The sequence below is a fragment of the Mustela lutreola genome, chromosome 2 (genome assembly GCF_030435805.1).
Source record: "Mustela lutreola isolate mMusLut2 chromosome 2, mMusLut2.pri, whole genome shotgun sequence".
NCBI lineage: Eukaryota > Metazoa > Chordata > Mammalia > Carnivora > Mustelidae > Mustela > Mustela lutreola.
Window position 1 is genome coordinate 70859037 of NC_081291.1, and position 14814 is coordinate 70873850.

General features: G+C 47.3%; 1 protein-coding gene across 3 annotated transcripts in view; it reads right to left on the minus strand.

The window, feature by feature from the left end:
* GLB1 (galactosidase beta 1) overlaps positions 1-14814 on the minus strand; it is an 80180-nt gene that overhangs the window by 12058 nt on the left and 53308 nt on the right. For 2 of the 3 annotated variants that reach the window (XM_059162189.1, XM_059162190.1), the window contains exons 11-15: positions 14465-14539; positions 12029-12118; positions 8675-8788; positions 7094-7225; positions 5148-5402 (exon numbers count right to left, since the gene is read on the minus strand). In XM_059162189.1, coding sequence (XP_059018172.1) covers positions 5148-5402; positions 7094-7225; positions 8675-8788; positions 12029-12118; positions 14465-14539 — 666 coding nt within the window. The remainder of the gene's footprint in view (positions 1-5147; positions 5403-7093; positions 7226-8674; positions 8789-12028; positions 12119-14464; positions 14540-14814) is intronic. The other variant, XM_059162191.1, reaches the window with a different exon arrangement.

Here is a 14814-nt window from a genome sequence, read left to right on the forward strand (position 1 = left end):
GAACACAATGTCTGGGTCAGGCACTCTCAGGTGGGATGCCTTTAGGACCTGATGAGGCCCCTCTGACTTCCAGAGATGTTCATGCTTTTCCATGTCTGCACCTTGGCCTTTACCGTTCTTCCACTTAAAATGCCCTCCCTTACAAAACTCCCTCTGACTCTGGTGAGGGGTGGTCCGCCTGTCAGGTCTGCTTCCACCCGAGCCACCTTGCTCTTCTCATGGGTCCTGTAGTGCACAGTTTCTCTCTGCTTCACATCTCCTCAAAGTTCTCTCTCTTAAAGCACAAAACTGGCACCACCTGGGGAGCAGTGTTCGTCTTCTCGTCTGCCTTGGCCCTGCAAAGCCCCTCATCACCAACAGGGCTGCCTGAGGGCCTCCACTCCTCCCACCTGCTTTCTTCTCCCGGGGGAGAAGGGGGTAGCCAGGGATGGGGGAGCTCAGCAGCACAGCCACCTGGGCTCCCTCCACCTAGAGCATTTACAGAGCAGCCAGGCCCCAGGAGGCGAGCAGGATGATGAAGAAGCCGAGCACTTTGAAAAAATGCCCCTTGTGAAGCTTATGGCCTAGTGGGTGAAACTGAGGGGCTCGCCAAAGTATGGAGTCTGGGTAGGGCACAGACGGGGTGGTGGGCCTGTCCTTTCCCGGACTAAGGGTCTAGGAAGGTTTCTTAGAGGAGTTAAGGCTGGTGGTGACAGATAAATAGAGACGGCAGGGTGGGCAGGGTGAGGGAGTGAACAAGCATGAACAAAGGAGATCTATGACACAGCAGGCCACCAAGAGGGAAAAGGGGACAAGGAAGGAGGGGAGGAGAGCAAGGAGCAGGGGAAGAAGAACAAGCCTGCGGCTGAAATGGGAAGATCCAGTGAGGGTTTTAGTTTGTTTTGGGGTCTTAGAGATCCTAGGTGTCACTTCTTGGCTGCAGCCTGGAAGCTGACAGAGACGGAAAGGCTGACAAAATGCAGGACAGGAGGCATGAGAGCAGGATCCTGGCCTGGAGGAGGAAGGTGGGGAGGAGATTCAGAGCTTAGACTTCCTCCTAGGGCCACCAGGCAGGAAGTGAGGGTAGAGGCAGAGATAAGTCTGACAGGAAGCTGAGGGAACAAAGGAGTTACACTTGATAGCAGTCAAGGAGGGTGAGGGGGTGGGGGAGAAGTACGGTGGCTTCGGGGAGAGGTGAAGGTTAGAAAGACCAGCTGGGGAAGGGGGAAGACACCAAAGGCTGCTGGCAACTTGGGGGCCTCCAGAGGCTGGAGAGAGTGAGGGGATTGGAGCCCTGATGAACACGCTGGAGAGGCCCCCAGCAGTGCTCAGTCACTTGTGGAGGAGTAAAGGCCAATGGTGGATCCACTCAAAAATGGAGGATGAACAAGGAGACAGACTGGAAGACTGGAAGGTCAAGGGGACCAGCGGACTGATGGCTTTTCACAAAGAATAGTGGTGGTATCTAGACTGGATAGGGAAGAACTATGGCCTTAATGGTGGAGATTTTCAGATCATCAGTAAGATCTAAGAGCAGGCTGGGGAGACAGCGTTTGGGGGATAGAGACATGTAGCAAGAGAGGGGATATCACAGCTTCAAACTCTGGAGGTGTGTTCACCAAGATACAGCATATGCTCAGTCATGAAACAAGTTTCAATAAATTTAAGATCGTGGAACAATCACCATGATTCAATTTTGGGACATTTCCATCACTCCAAAAACAACCTCGTATCAACCTGCAGGCCCCCTCCATTCCCACCATCAGCCCCAGACAACCATCAGTCTCCTTTTGGTTCTCTACAGATTTGCCTTTTCTGAACACTCCATATAAATGCAATCCTGCAGCAAATGGTCTTTTATCTGGCTTCTTTTACTTAGCATGTTTTTCAGATTCATCAACTTGTAGCTTGTACCAGTAGTCTGTTCCGTTTTACTCAGGACACTATCCCTTTGTACGAATATGCCACATTTTATTGACCCATTCATCAATTGCTGGACATCTGAATTATATCCAGTTTGGGGTTGTTATGAATTATGCTGCTCTGAATATTTGCATATACATCTTTGGGTAGACATAGGTTTTCATTTCTTTTGGGTATACACCCAGAAATGGAACTCCTCAGTCCTATGGTAATTCTGTGTTTAAGCTTTGAAGAAACCTCCAAACTGCGTTCCAAAGTGTTTGTACCATTTTATGTTCCCACAAGAGACACAGGAAAGTTCTCATTTCTCTATATCCTCACCAACATTTGTTATTGTCCATCTTTTATTGGTATAGCCATTCCAGTGGGTGTCAAGTCACCCACTGTGGTTTTGATTCGTACTTTTCTAATGATTAATGCCATTGAGAGCATTACACATGTATGTATCAGCCATTTGTAATCTCCTTTGATGAAATTTGCACATTTTTTTGGACTGGGTTGTGCATCTTCCTATTATTGAGTTGTAAGAATTCTTGATGTATTCTAAAAACAAATCCTTTGCTAGATATATGATTTGAAAATACTTTCTCCCAGGTCTGTGGCTTGGATTTCCATTTTCTTAATGATTTCCTTTGAAGAGCAAACATTTTTAATTTTGGTGAAATTCAATTTATCACTTTTTTCTTTAAGGATCATGCTTTGGGTGTGCAATGTAAAAAGTCTTTACCTAGCGATGCCTGGATGGCTCAGTTGTTAGGTGTCATTTAAGTTTAAATGATAGAATGGGGGGGCACCTGGGAGGCTCATTCATTAAGCATCTGCCTTCCACTCAGGTCATGATCCCAGGGTCCTGGGATCAAACCCCGTATCAGGCTCCCTGCTCAGCAGGAAGCTTGCTTCTCCCTCTCTCACTCCCCCTGTTTGTGTTCCCTCTCTCACTGTCTCTCTCTCTGTCAAATAAATAAATAAACAACTAAAAAAAAAAAAAGTCTTTGCCTAATTGAAGGTCATAAAGACTTTCTTCCTTCTCTTAGAAGAGTTTTATAGAGGAATTAAATTAGAAATCAATAAAAATAAGATACGCTAAAAAAACAAACTCATAAATAAATGGGAACTATATAACACATTTCTAAATAATCTATGAGCTTATTTTTTTGGAGAGAGAGAGAGAGGATGGGGAAAGGGGAGGGAGAGGTGGGGAGGGAGAGAATCTTAGACAGGCTCCATGCCCAGTGCAGACCCTGAGATATGACCTGAGCCAAAATCAAGAGCTGATGCTTAACTGACTGAACTCCCCAAAAGCCCCCCAAAGGCATTCCTGAAACAAAGGTGCATATCTTTTACCCTCTTCTCTTCTAGCGATTTACTTATTTTTTTCCTCTTCTCCTTCAGAGTCAAAATTCTCACAAAGAATGTTTATACTCAAGTCTCACATTTATGTTCACATGGTTGTCTCTTTACCTGACATTCCTCAGCAGCAGGTAATGCAGCCTGTGGATGCTTTGCTTCCTGAGGGGCCTTGTTACTAAATCCAAAAGAAGGGCTTTGGTCTTCCTCTTACACATCCCCTCAGCAGCACAGATGCCAGTTTTCTTCCTCACTCTCTGCCCACCACATATGTGCCTCTTTTCTTCCTTCTGCATCCTTTCTCCTTAGAGGATCTCCTCTGTCCCATGCCTTCAATGACCATCCACACACAGATGACCTGATACATATATTCCCAGCCCAGAGCTCTCCTCCGACTTCTCCATCCACAGAACCCAGAGCCCTCCTCCAGTATCTTCTCTCCACTGTTCTCAAAGGCCTCTCAAACTCAATCTGTCCAAATCCAACTCACAATATCCCCTCTCCTAGTCCATGTTTTCTTCTGAAATTTCTTTCAGTAAATGGTACCATCTCCTTAGTCACCACCCTGGGACCTAAGAGTCATCCAGGATATGTCCTTCTCTTTAAACTCCAATATCCTGTCCATCATTACATCTCATTGATTAAACTTCACACGTCTCTTAGATAGTTTACGTCATCCCCATCTTGGCTCCACCATCCTAGTCTCTCACTGAGACTATGGTCCAGCCACCTAGATAGCCTCCCCAGATCCATAGGTACCCTCACCCAACCCTCTCTGCACCCTGGGATCAGAGAGGTTTGCCCATCATAATCATGTCACGGCACCGTTGCACCCTCCTGCTTCAAAGGCTCTCAACGTAGACAAAACTTTAATGTGGTTTAATTGGCCTATTCCAATCTCATCTCTACCCACTTTCTAGTCTCTTCTCTGAAATACACTCCACACCCAAACCCTATATCTGGGTCCTTTACCAGTTCTTCATGTTCCTCATTTCCCCTCTAACCACACGGCCTTTGCACATGCTATCTCCTCTGCCTAGAACATGTTTCCCTCCCCCTTTTGCCACATTAACTTTTTCTTATCCTTCATATCTCTGTCAAGCTTCACTCCCACAGGGAAGCCTTCATGGACCTCCCCGACAAGGTCAAATGCCCCAGTTATTATCAACTCCCATATTCCTTTTTAGCAATCATTACAGGCGTAGTCTTCCCATTTAATCTGGGTGATCATGTGATTTGGGTCTGTCTCCCCAACCAGTGTGTAAGTTCCATGAGGGCAAAACTCATAGTTGGTTTTGTTCATCATTGTCTCCTTAGTGCCTGGCACAAAGCTTGGACCCATAGTGGCCACTGGAAAATACTTGCTGAATGAATAACTAAGGCATGGTAATGTCACCCAGCATGAAAATAGGACGGAAGGAAGTCATGTGAACATTTTCAGAGAATAAAATGAGGGAGGGTGACCAGGAAGTAAAATGGCCAAGGAAGAGCTGAGGATCATGGAGATGCCCCCAGGGTGGATGCCCCCAAGGGGCAGGGCTGTATGAAGGTGGGGTGTTGCGGGGGTACAGAAGCAGACATGGACAAAAGAAAAAACAAGTTCTTCCAATGATCCACCCCTTTGCCTGGACCAACTTTTCTTCAAGAGAAAGAGAAAGTGTCCCTCATAAGCAGTATCCCAAGGAGCTACAGCTTTTCTTAGAGGAAGCAGGGAAGCCATCATTTGCTCAAGGAAGTTGTCAGTCAGTGAGAATGGGGCACATTCAAGCTGGCCATTGAGTCTCTGAAGATTGGCCAACGTCCCCCTACTGAGGAATCGGTAAACACAGAAATCTGTGACACAGCATCTCATTAGCAGCTCTTTTGGACTCTTTATTGCTTTCCACGAAGACACGTACCTTGGTCCATCCAGGAAACTGGATAAAGGTGTCCTGGGGCAAGTCTGGGATTCCACTGGGAATGGAAAAGTTCCCCATATAAAAGGCCGGCAGACTGTAGTTAGATGAGGTGTGGGCCAAGGCTTTCTTATGGTGGCGCTTGTTATAGCCATTCCAGTCTTGCAGGGGTCTGTGCACCGCATTCTCGGTGTCTAGTGGGAAGATCATCCAGTCCGTGAGGATTTTGGCACCGAGGGTCAGGTTAGAAACAAGACCCTGTAAAGCAGAGACAGAGCAAGGAGCTGGGGTGGGAAGCAAAAGGCTTCAAGTGTTTCTGTGTCCCTGCCCTGAATCCTTGGGGAGAGCACACTGGGATATGAAACACCAACAGTAAGTGAGACTCAAACCATGTGTACATCAAAGTGATGCTGGGCTGGAGGCCAGAGCTCCTGACCCCACACCCCCAGTCTTCAGAGTCACTGCTGAATGGACAGGATGGTGGAATCTGAGGCATGGGAGAATGAACGCAGTTGGGAATGAAGAAGAACATTTAGTCGCCGTAACGGGGGTTGGAGGGACAGACACTGTCCCTTCATATAACCAGGAGCAAGTCCTGGCATTGAGCCCCTCAGCAGCCCTCATGGGATGATCATACCTGAGTCCATGTACCCACTGCAGGACTCAGGGAGGTGACATAAACGAGGACACTGATATCTGTGAAAGAGTAGAAAGGGAGTGATGATGATGGCGAACAGCTGTGCCACTCGTCCAGTGGGGTCAGCAGGCCAGGTGTCCACGGAACCAGCCACCTCATCGAAGCCTATGCTCATGGCTCAGCTAGCTTCCTCTTCCCCCCGTCTCATGTGGCAAACTTCTCCACTCCCCGTAGGATCCCAAATCTGTCCCAGGACAACTCTCAGTACCGAGCCTCAATTGCCCACTTAGTAACTCAATAAACGTGAACCAGGCAGACGTGTGCCGGGCTCTTTGCTGGGCACTGGGGACCCAGCGACTACACAAGAATGCCTGTCACAGCATGTGTCAACATGGGCTGTGACAGCCAAGCAGGAAGGCCACTAATTACAGCCCGAGCACAAGGACTTTAATAGGGACATCTCTCTTGGAGGTAAAGGTTGCCCTGCGTGGCCATTCTCTAAGAGAGTAACTGCCTTGCTACTGTGCTGCCAACAAGAGGGTCAGGAAAAAGCCCCATACACTGATTCTGTCCTAGAGCGGGTGGTACCATCAGTCCTCGGATGCTGGCCTTCTCTCTTCTAGCAGACGGAGAGCCACCTGCCGGGAAGCCTGCATCTCGACATCTCCGCAGCACCCCCGCCCTGAGCACCTTGTGGAGCCTCTTACAGAGTACGAGCTTAACAAATGTCGGCTGAACGACGCTCCTGAAGATGTTGTCCAAGGAACAACATCTGGGCTACACACCTGGACATAGGGTAACCAGCAGGGGTGAGAGGCCATGCACTGAGGAAAAAGGCTTTCTACGATTCAAGGCTTTGTCATGGATCATCCACACCCAGAACACAGAGCAGACCAAATGCTGGGCTGGCTTTGTCAGCGCCCGAGTGCCTTTCGAAAGCGAGCTGGGTTTGTTCAGCAAAGGAGCAGCGAGGTGGAGTAGCTTCCTCCGTCTGTTTCCCTTTACCGGGTGACTGAACCTGAACACCAGGGAAGGGTTCTCTCTGCAGAGCACAACGTTCTCATCACCTGCAGAGGAAAACAGGTCTTCAAACTAACCCAATTCTGAAGCTGCAAAAGAAATCACAGTAGGTTCACTCGCCGAACTTGGCCGAGAGTGCAAGCTTTCAAAAACCGCCTCTATGTGAAGGGGGCTAGAGGAAAAGAATGCATATGTGAGAGTTTTTAAATGGCCTTCCGGAACCTTCTTGGGTAGCACAGGCACGGTCCTGTCAACCTCTGAACATCACTCCCGACAGTGAGGCCGGTCCTACCTTAAAATCATTGATATATCTGCCATAGTTCACACGCCCCATGTTTTCCACCAGAAGGTCCAGAGTCGCTCCAGCTTTCCCGGTGATGTTCAGAGAGGTCACAGAACTTCGCTCCAGGACTCCCTGTGGCACCTGCAGGGTCAGAGTCCAGTGGGAATTAACTGGAGTGAGAAGGTCAGCAGAGAACAGCTCACTCAGTTGTCACACTCATTTTCCTGTCTTGAAGGGTCACTGGACTCGAGAGGCCATGCTCTGCTGGCCCCTTTGCCCAAGTCACCGGCTGGGAGGTCAAGTTCCCCCAAACACTGCTTCCTAACCAGGCAACTCTCCAGATGTGGCTCAGGGCAAGGGGAGGTAGAGGCTGGCTTCCTTGGCTCTGGGATGTTTTGCTGCATGTCTATTTTTAATAGGAAGGGATTCCTGCCACAGGAGCTGCTTTGTGTTTCACAGCACAAAAGGCAGTCATAAAAAGTGGCTTCTAAACAACGTGGAGAAATGAGGCAAAATCAGATAAATGAGATAAAATCAGAGTTAGGTGGAGCAGTCTCACCTCAAGATACCTGATGGGGAGCATTAACCACGTAAATTATGTAACAGAGTGAGGAAAAACAACAGACACTTAAGCAGCAACATACTCCTAACTTTTTAAAAGGGGAGGTTTTTTAAAAATTGAAGTTACACTAACTATAATTCGCTAAAACAACCCCTAAGACGGAATTCAAGAGACTGCCATCAAGGTACATGTGGGCAATATACACGTATGTCCTAGAAACTTCTCCCACTGAAATGAAAGTCCTCGATCACAACAGAACGGAAACTTTTTAATTTTAATTTATGTTTTTTTGAGAGAGAGCAGGAGTGGAGAGAGGGGCACAGGGAGAGAAAGACAGAGAAGCAGGCCCCCCGCTGAGCAGGGAGCCCAGTGAGGGGCTCAATCCCAGGACCCTGAGATCATGATCTGAGCCCAAGGCAGAGGCTTAAAAGACTGAGCTACCCAGGTGCCCCCAGAATGGAAACACTTTAATTTAAAATTTTCTGAGCAAATTTCCACCGTTAGAAAAAAAAATCTCTTCACATGTTCTTTTACATGATTATTTCAGTGGAAGGAGTGGAAACCCTCCAGTGTTTCTCTGCTGTGTTATGAGACAAAGGTCTGTGTGGACTGTAGCTACCGTTACCAGGAACAGTCCTTTAAAACAGGCTTTCTCACGTGGGATGAAGGCACAGGGTTAAATGAATCACTGCTCTGGCATGTACAACTCGGACCCCGTCCTCAAGGAGCAAAGGAGACATGAGTGACATTCTGCCGCTGGCAGAGAGGATGGCATGGACTGGGGAGAGCAGCCTGGAGAGAGCACTCCCCTCCAGGTTCAGATGGGTGAGGGGGTGTACTCCAGGCAGAGAGGGAGCATGGGGGAGACCACATCAGCAAGCAAGGGGAAACAGCCAAGGGACATCAATAGGAGACGCACCGCCTGAGTCTGGAAAGGTGGGCAATGGCCCTGAACGCCGTGCTACCAAGTGCAGACCACAGGTGGTCTGTCGGGGCAGACAGGCACACAGCTCAGAGGTGGTTCTTACCCCATCCACGGCAACATAGGCCCGGTCATGGACTCCGCTGAGGGGCGACGACAGGGGAGTGGGGTCACTGCAGTCTTGAGGAAGTGTCGTTCGGTACAGCACAAACCCAAAATACTGGTTAGTAAAAGATGCAAGAAAAACACATCAGTCTTTGAAAGATAACGAGGTCACCTCGACCTGTGTGAAGCCATGTCTAAAATCATACGGAGTAAGAGGTTTCCCCAGCCTCCCACCAAAGTTCAGTCTGGATGAAGGGAACTGGCTGGCATCTTTAGATCACACACTAGCAGAGCAGTAACAGCAAGGAACCCACATTTTATCGGAGAGCCCTTTCCCACACGAGGAGACTGGACTCTGGGACATGTTCAGTGATGTGCCCAGAACCACGCAGGGGATCCTATCATACACATCGAGAGGTCATCGATGTTATCTCAAAAACATGACACAACACATTACAACAACAAAAAAGACAATGGGGGCGCCTGGCTGGCTCGGCGGGTAGAGCATGTGACTCTTGATCTCGGGGTGGTGAGGTCGGGTATAGAGATTGTTTAAAAATAAAATCTTAAAACAATAACAACAACAAAGCCAAGAATGTTCAGTAAAACATTTTCCAGGTTCTTGGGTTACATGTGCTCTAACATACAAAACAAGAGTCAATCAGAAACCGTTTAAAGTGCAGGGCCGGGGGTGGTGGGGACAGAGATAGTGAGAGGTGGGGGTGTAGCCTGTCGCTAAGTCAGAAAACAGTGGTAGAGAGGCTGGTGTCCCTGGTCCGAAAGGAAGAGGCCAGACTACCAGCCCCGCCCGCAACAGCACCTCGGCCTCAGCTGGCGCCCTTCTTGCTGTGGACACTGGCCAGGGTGAGCCAGGTCGAACCCCGCCACAGAAGAGCATCCAATGGATGTCCAAGATGTGGCAGAGGAAAAGTTCCTCCCGTCTCGGGCCCAGAAAGCAAGGGAGTGAATCTCGGCAAATGGAAAGGTGATTTGGAGGAGCTGGGAAAAAAAAAAAAAAAAAACAACCCACATTAACCCACGTTCCTGTGTTGCAGGAAAGGGTCGAACTCAAGAAATGTCACTGGGGCCACCACTCAAGGCTTCAGGCACAAGGACACCTCCCCGCCAGACCCCAAATCTCCATCTCTTGGCTTTTTTTCCTTTTCAAAGTAACCAGAGTGGGAAGTCCTAACTCAGAGGCTGAGGAACACTTCGTGATGGGGTTCGACAAGGCGGGCGGAAGCCACAGTCCTCCCGGAGAAGGTGACTAAAGTCACCGGAGTGGGGGGCGGGGGCGGGGGGAGCAGGGCTACACCTCCTCCCTGCACCTGTGCCCTCCATGGGTTTCACTGGAAATGAACATTCAGCAGGCTTGCCCCAGACCTGAAACAGCCAGGGCCCAGGGAGCCCCCAGTCAGAGAGCACTGCCTCGGCCAGAGATCACAAAGCACAAGGGGCTGCCAAGAACAACGAATGCAGTGTCTATACATTGACCTGGAACTCACTTCCCAGGTTTCAGCTGCTCTAGTGACCACATCTGGCCTGAGGTGCTCCCCCGCTAGGTGAAGGTGGGTTGCATTTTCTAGACAAAGATAAGGACACATGGCTGGCGCCGGCCAGAGCTAGAGCAAGAATTCTACCCAGTGTTAATGAGAGGGGGTTCGCTACTCCTTTCACTGATCACAGAGTTGTTGGAATTGAAATCACAAGTGTAAAAAGAGTCACCAGGGCAAAATACACCAAACTAAGATCAGATATGCCATTGTTTTGTCATCTTATTGTTCAGATGCCTTCCAGAAGGAGATCTCCACAGTCAGTGAAGGGGGACCCAGATAAGTTTCCATTATTTCAAAAAATGGGGCTGAATTCCTAACTAAGTGTTCAAACTTAGTATCATAACAAAGGGACAAACGGAACCTCTCAGGCATCCTGACATGGCACTCCGAGGGGGACACGTCGCCTTTGTCATGCTCGTGCCAAAAATGTGTTACTGAGTCTAGTCCGCGAGGGGCAGGCTACAAAACAACGGGCCCAAACTCTTCAGAAATGTCCATGTTGCAAGAAAGGGAGCGAGGAAAGACAGGACTTAGGAACAGCTACGGATGAAGGAAGACTAGAGGGATATTGTAACTAAATGCAATGCGTGATCATAGACTACAAACTGGATTCGAAAACAATTAACCATGAAGTACATTACTGGATACATAACCACAGAATGCGTATTAAATAATAGGATTATATGAACGTCAAATGTTTTAGGTGTGATCGTTATATTGTGATTATATAGAAGAATGTCCTTTTTCTTAAAAATATAGGCTCTATTATTTAGGGGTGAAGCGTCAGGATATGGACCACAAATTCAAGTGGTTCAAAGGCGGCAGGTGACTGCCTACGTGGGCTCTGAGGCAACCGCTAGTGCTTAGTGAATCCAAGTGAAAGTGATATGCGTGTGATACTTTCCTTGCAACGTATTTAGCTTTGAAAATTTCTAAAATAAGAAATCGAGGAAACACTTTTAAATACATATGAGGGGCGCTTGGCTGGCTCAGTCGGTAGAACATGCGACCTTGATCTCAGGTCAGGAGTCTGAGCCCCATGATGGGCATGGAGCCTACGTAAAGAAAATAAAAATTAAAAAAATCTGAGGCAGCGCCTGGCTTAACCACATACATGCATGCACACACACTCAGACACGTACACACACACACACATACACGCTCTGCTCTGTTCTCTTTAAAAGCAGGAAAGAGATTCTCCGAGAAACTAATATATTAAGAGCACAGTCCTGGGGCACCTGGGTGGCTCAGTGGGTTAAGCCTCTGCCTTCGGCTCAGGTCATGATCTCAGGTCCTGGGATGGAGCCCTGCATCAGGCTCTCTGCTCAGTGGGGAGCCTGCTTCCCCCACTCTCTCTGCCTGCCTCTCTGCCTACTTGTGATCTCTCTCTGTCAAATAAATAAATCTAAAAAAAAAAAAAAAGAACACAGTCCCATACCTTTGAGCTAACAAGGACAAATAATTAAACTGTCTTGTGTATTACAGTGTGGTTTTCCTTTAGTAATAAAGATTAATTAGATCAGAAATGTGCTCAGTTTATAGCTTGCACTACAGAACCACGCTGAATCAGGCTGAGTTATGAGCTTATTGGAGTGATGATAAGCAACAGCGAGGTAGGCTGATAGGAAAGGTCAGCCCAGCATGCAGTACTTAACGCTGAAGAGAGCCTGGAAATCAGTGGTGAATTTACCTGGGATGTGATTTATCTGCCTACAGTTCTGGTCCCTGGGCTCAGGACAGGCCCTGCAAGGCAGGGCAGGAAGCACATTTCTGTAAGGAGAGGAACTCTGGAGGCCTACCTGTTTCACCTGGATGAACGTCAGGGGATAAAGGCTTTTTACGGGCCCGGGCGGACACAGAATGGTCAGCGCGTCCTCCACCGTCTTTAACTGAAAAGAAACAAAAGCAGCACTCACTCCCTGTCACCCCTCCCTGGTACTCAGGGTGGAGGACAATGCCATTGGCAAATTCTCAAAGAGATGAAGGGATTTGCCCAAATCCCTAAGTGGATCTAAGTGGTTCAAATTCCGCTCAATGCTGCCCAGTCACCTTTAGTCACGTCCATCCATGAGTTAGGGGCTCTGGATGAAAAACAACCGAGGGTATTCGTGAAGTTTCAAACATATCTATTCACAAATGCAACCTCCTTTTATAGAAGGCCCTTAAAATGAAGAGCAAGGCTCTGAGGCCACCTCCTCTGTAAAGCCTTCCCCAGCACCTTTGTGGGAAGTCGCCACGGCTGTGCCTTCCTCTGAACTTGTCTGGGGCATATTTTCCACGCCTGCATCACCGACTAGTTGCTTACCTTTGCTGTCCTTGCCAGACGGCCAGCTCCATAAAGGCAAGGTCTGTATGGCATGGTATCCCCCAATACCCAGCACATAGTATACACTCAATAAATACTTATTATATTCAGTCCAAATGGCTGTGTATTCTTGCACCCCAAGAAGCTTATTCTGACATAGTAATAAGGACGATAACAGCTACTGAGCGCTGAGTGCCCACTAAACTCCAGGCGACAGCACCCTATGCGCACACCTCACGGAGTGCTCATGCCACCCAGGGAGGCTGCCCTGGCCGTCCCCACATTAGTGATGAGGAAACATGTTCTCAGAGACACTCACTGTTAGGTTTGGCTTCAAACCCCAGACTTCCTGCAGCGTGATACTGGTTGTGAATTTCATAAACACTTTCAGGGTCACTTTACCTTGCTGATGTGTGGGATCAAGGAACATAAAATCTGAAGTACAATTCCATCAATTCAGCTACTCAGGTGGATGTTTTTCTATTTGGACAGCTAAAGAAATTCAACTCACAGTAAAAGGTTTTATCCTATACGACCATGTCCAGCATTAATTTAATTCAGTTGTATGCTAACTTGCTACCTGAAATTGTACATGTTTCCTTAATAATGAAAATCAATTTCTGCTTACACAATTTTCCTTCATGGTAAACAGAATGCATTTTTGGTATTAAGGCTGGCTTTGCGGGGATGCCTGGGTGGCTCAGTGGGTTAAGGCCTCTGCCTTTGGCTTAGGTCATGATCCCGGGGTCCTGGGATCGGGCCCCTGCATTGGGCTCTCTGCTCGGCGGGGAGCCTGCTTCCTCCTCTCTCTCTGCCTGCCTCTCTGCCTACTTGAGATCTCTCCGTCGAAGAAATAAATAAAATCTTATTAAAAAAAAGAGATTGGTTTTCCTTTGTTTTGCCATGTTGCTGTATTAAATATTTGCAGTTATTTTCTGTTGCATAAAAATAAATTTCTCACAGCTCCAAAACAAATCAACTTTTTCCTTAAGTAGCAGCAGCACTTAAAAAGTAGAAGGTGCTCCCTTTACAAGTGTGATTAATGTCTGATTAAACTAAATAAAGATTCCTATCAGGTAGACAGACCACAGTCTTTGTAGAATGTAACACTTGTATCTGACACTAGGTGGAAAATGTTACGAGAGCTCAACCAACCATAATATCAAAGGGCTTTAGGAACGGAAAAATTATACAATCATGTTTGGCATTTTGGTTAAAGATAAAAACTTACACTATTTTAGAATCAAGATTCTTAAGAAATATGTAACTGCTCATTTTTTTTTTCTTGTGAGTTAACAGATGTAGGAGTTAGGGATTATAAAAGGGGAAATCCTAAAAACAAAGATGGTCAAAACAAATTGATTTTGGTTTATGTCACTCCTGAGAAGGAAATGAAATCTCCCCTCTTTTTCTTTCCTAGAATAAAATGTCTCTTATTTATGATTAATTTTTAGCTTTTCCCCTTGATGTCTCATTTACCATATAAACCACAGGGCACAAAAATTAGGACATGATTTTGAGATGAAGGGGAGTGTACTGAATTGTGCAGAGATCTATGAAAATGCCTGTGACTTTTGAGAACCCCTGAAAAAAAGTAAATTATGGCCTCACCAGCCATAACAAGGTGCCATGTTATTCCCACAAAGGCTCCTGAAGCTCCTTTGGATGACTAATCATTGAACCAAAATGACCTGCATGGTCTAAGAATGCCCATCTCCCCCTGCTCATGCCCCGTGCGCTCACCTTGTCAACGGGCACACATACCCTCTCACGTCTCATGTCCCCATTTTCCCAGAAACATCACCCACCCCAGCAGTCTCACAGAAAACTCACAGAAAAATAGAACCAATGCCCCAGAGTAACACTTTCACTCACAACTGCCGATTTCCACTTCCCCACTCTCAACAGCTCTGTTTATGTGCCCTCTTACCTTCTTCAGAGCAACTTTTCCATATGCAAACTTGGGTGTAGATGGAGGGATAACACCTTCTGGTACTTTTTCAAACTATAAACCGGAGTGGAAAAAGGAGAAGATAAAAAGCTGTTAAACCCTCAGAAACACAGCGATACAATTCATTTTTCAAAAGGAGGCTCAAAGACTCAAACAATAGTGCCAGCAATTCTTGGAAAGGCAAAGGAACAAAAGACTTTCTCCATGACAGGGCCGGGTAAAGGTTTTACTTCTAAGTGTGTGCCTGTGTATTTTGCCTGCATTTTAAGCTCCAGGAATCATTCAAATAATTACAGAACAAAAGACTTCGAAACAACAAAAACAAGGCG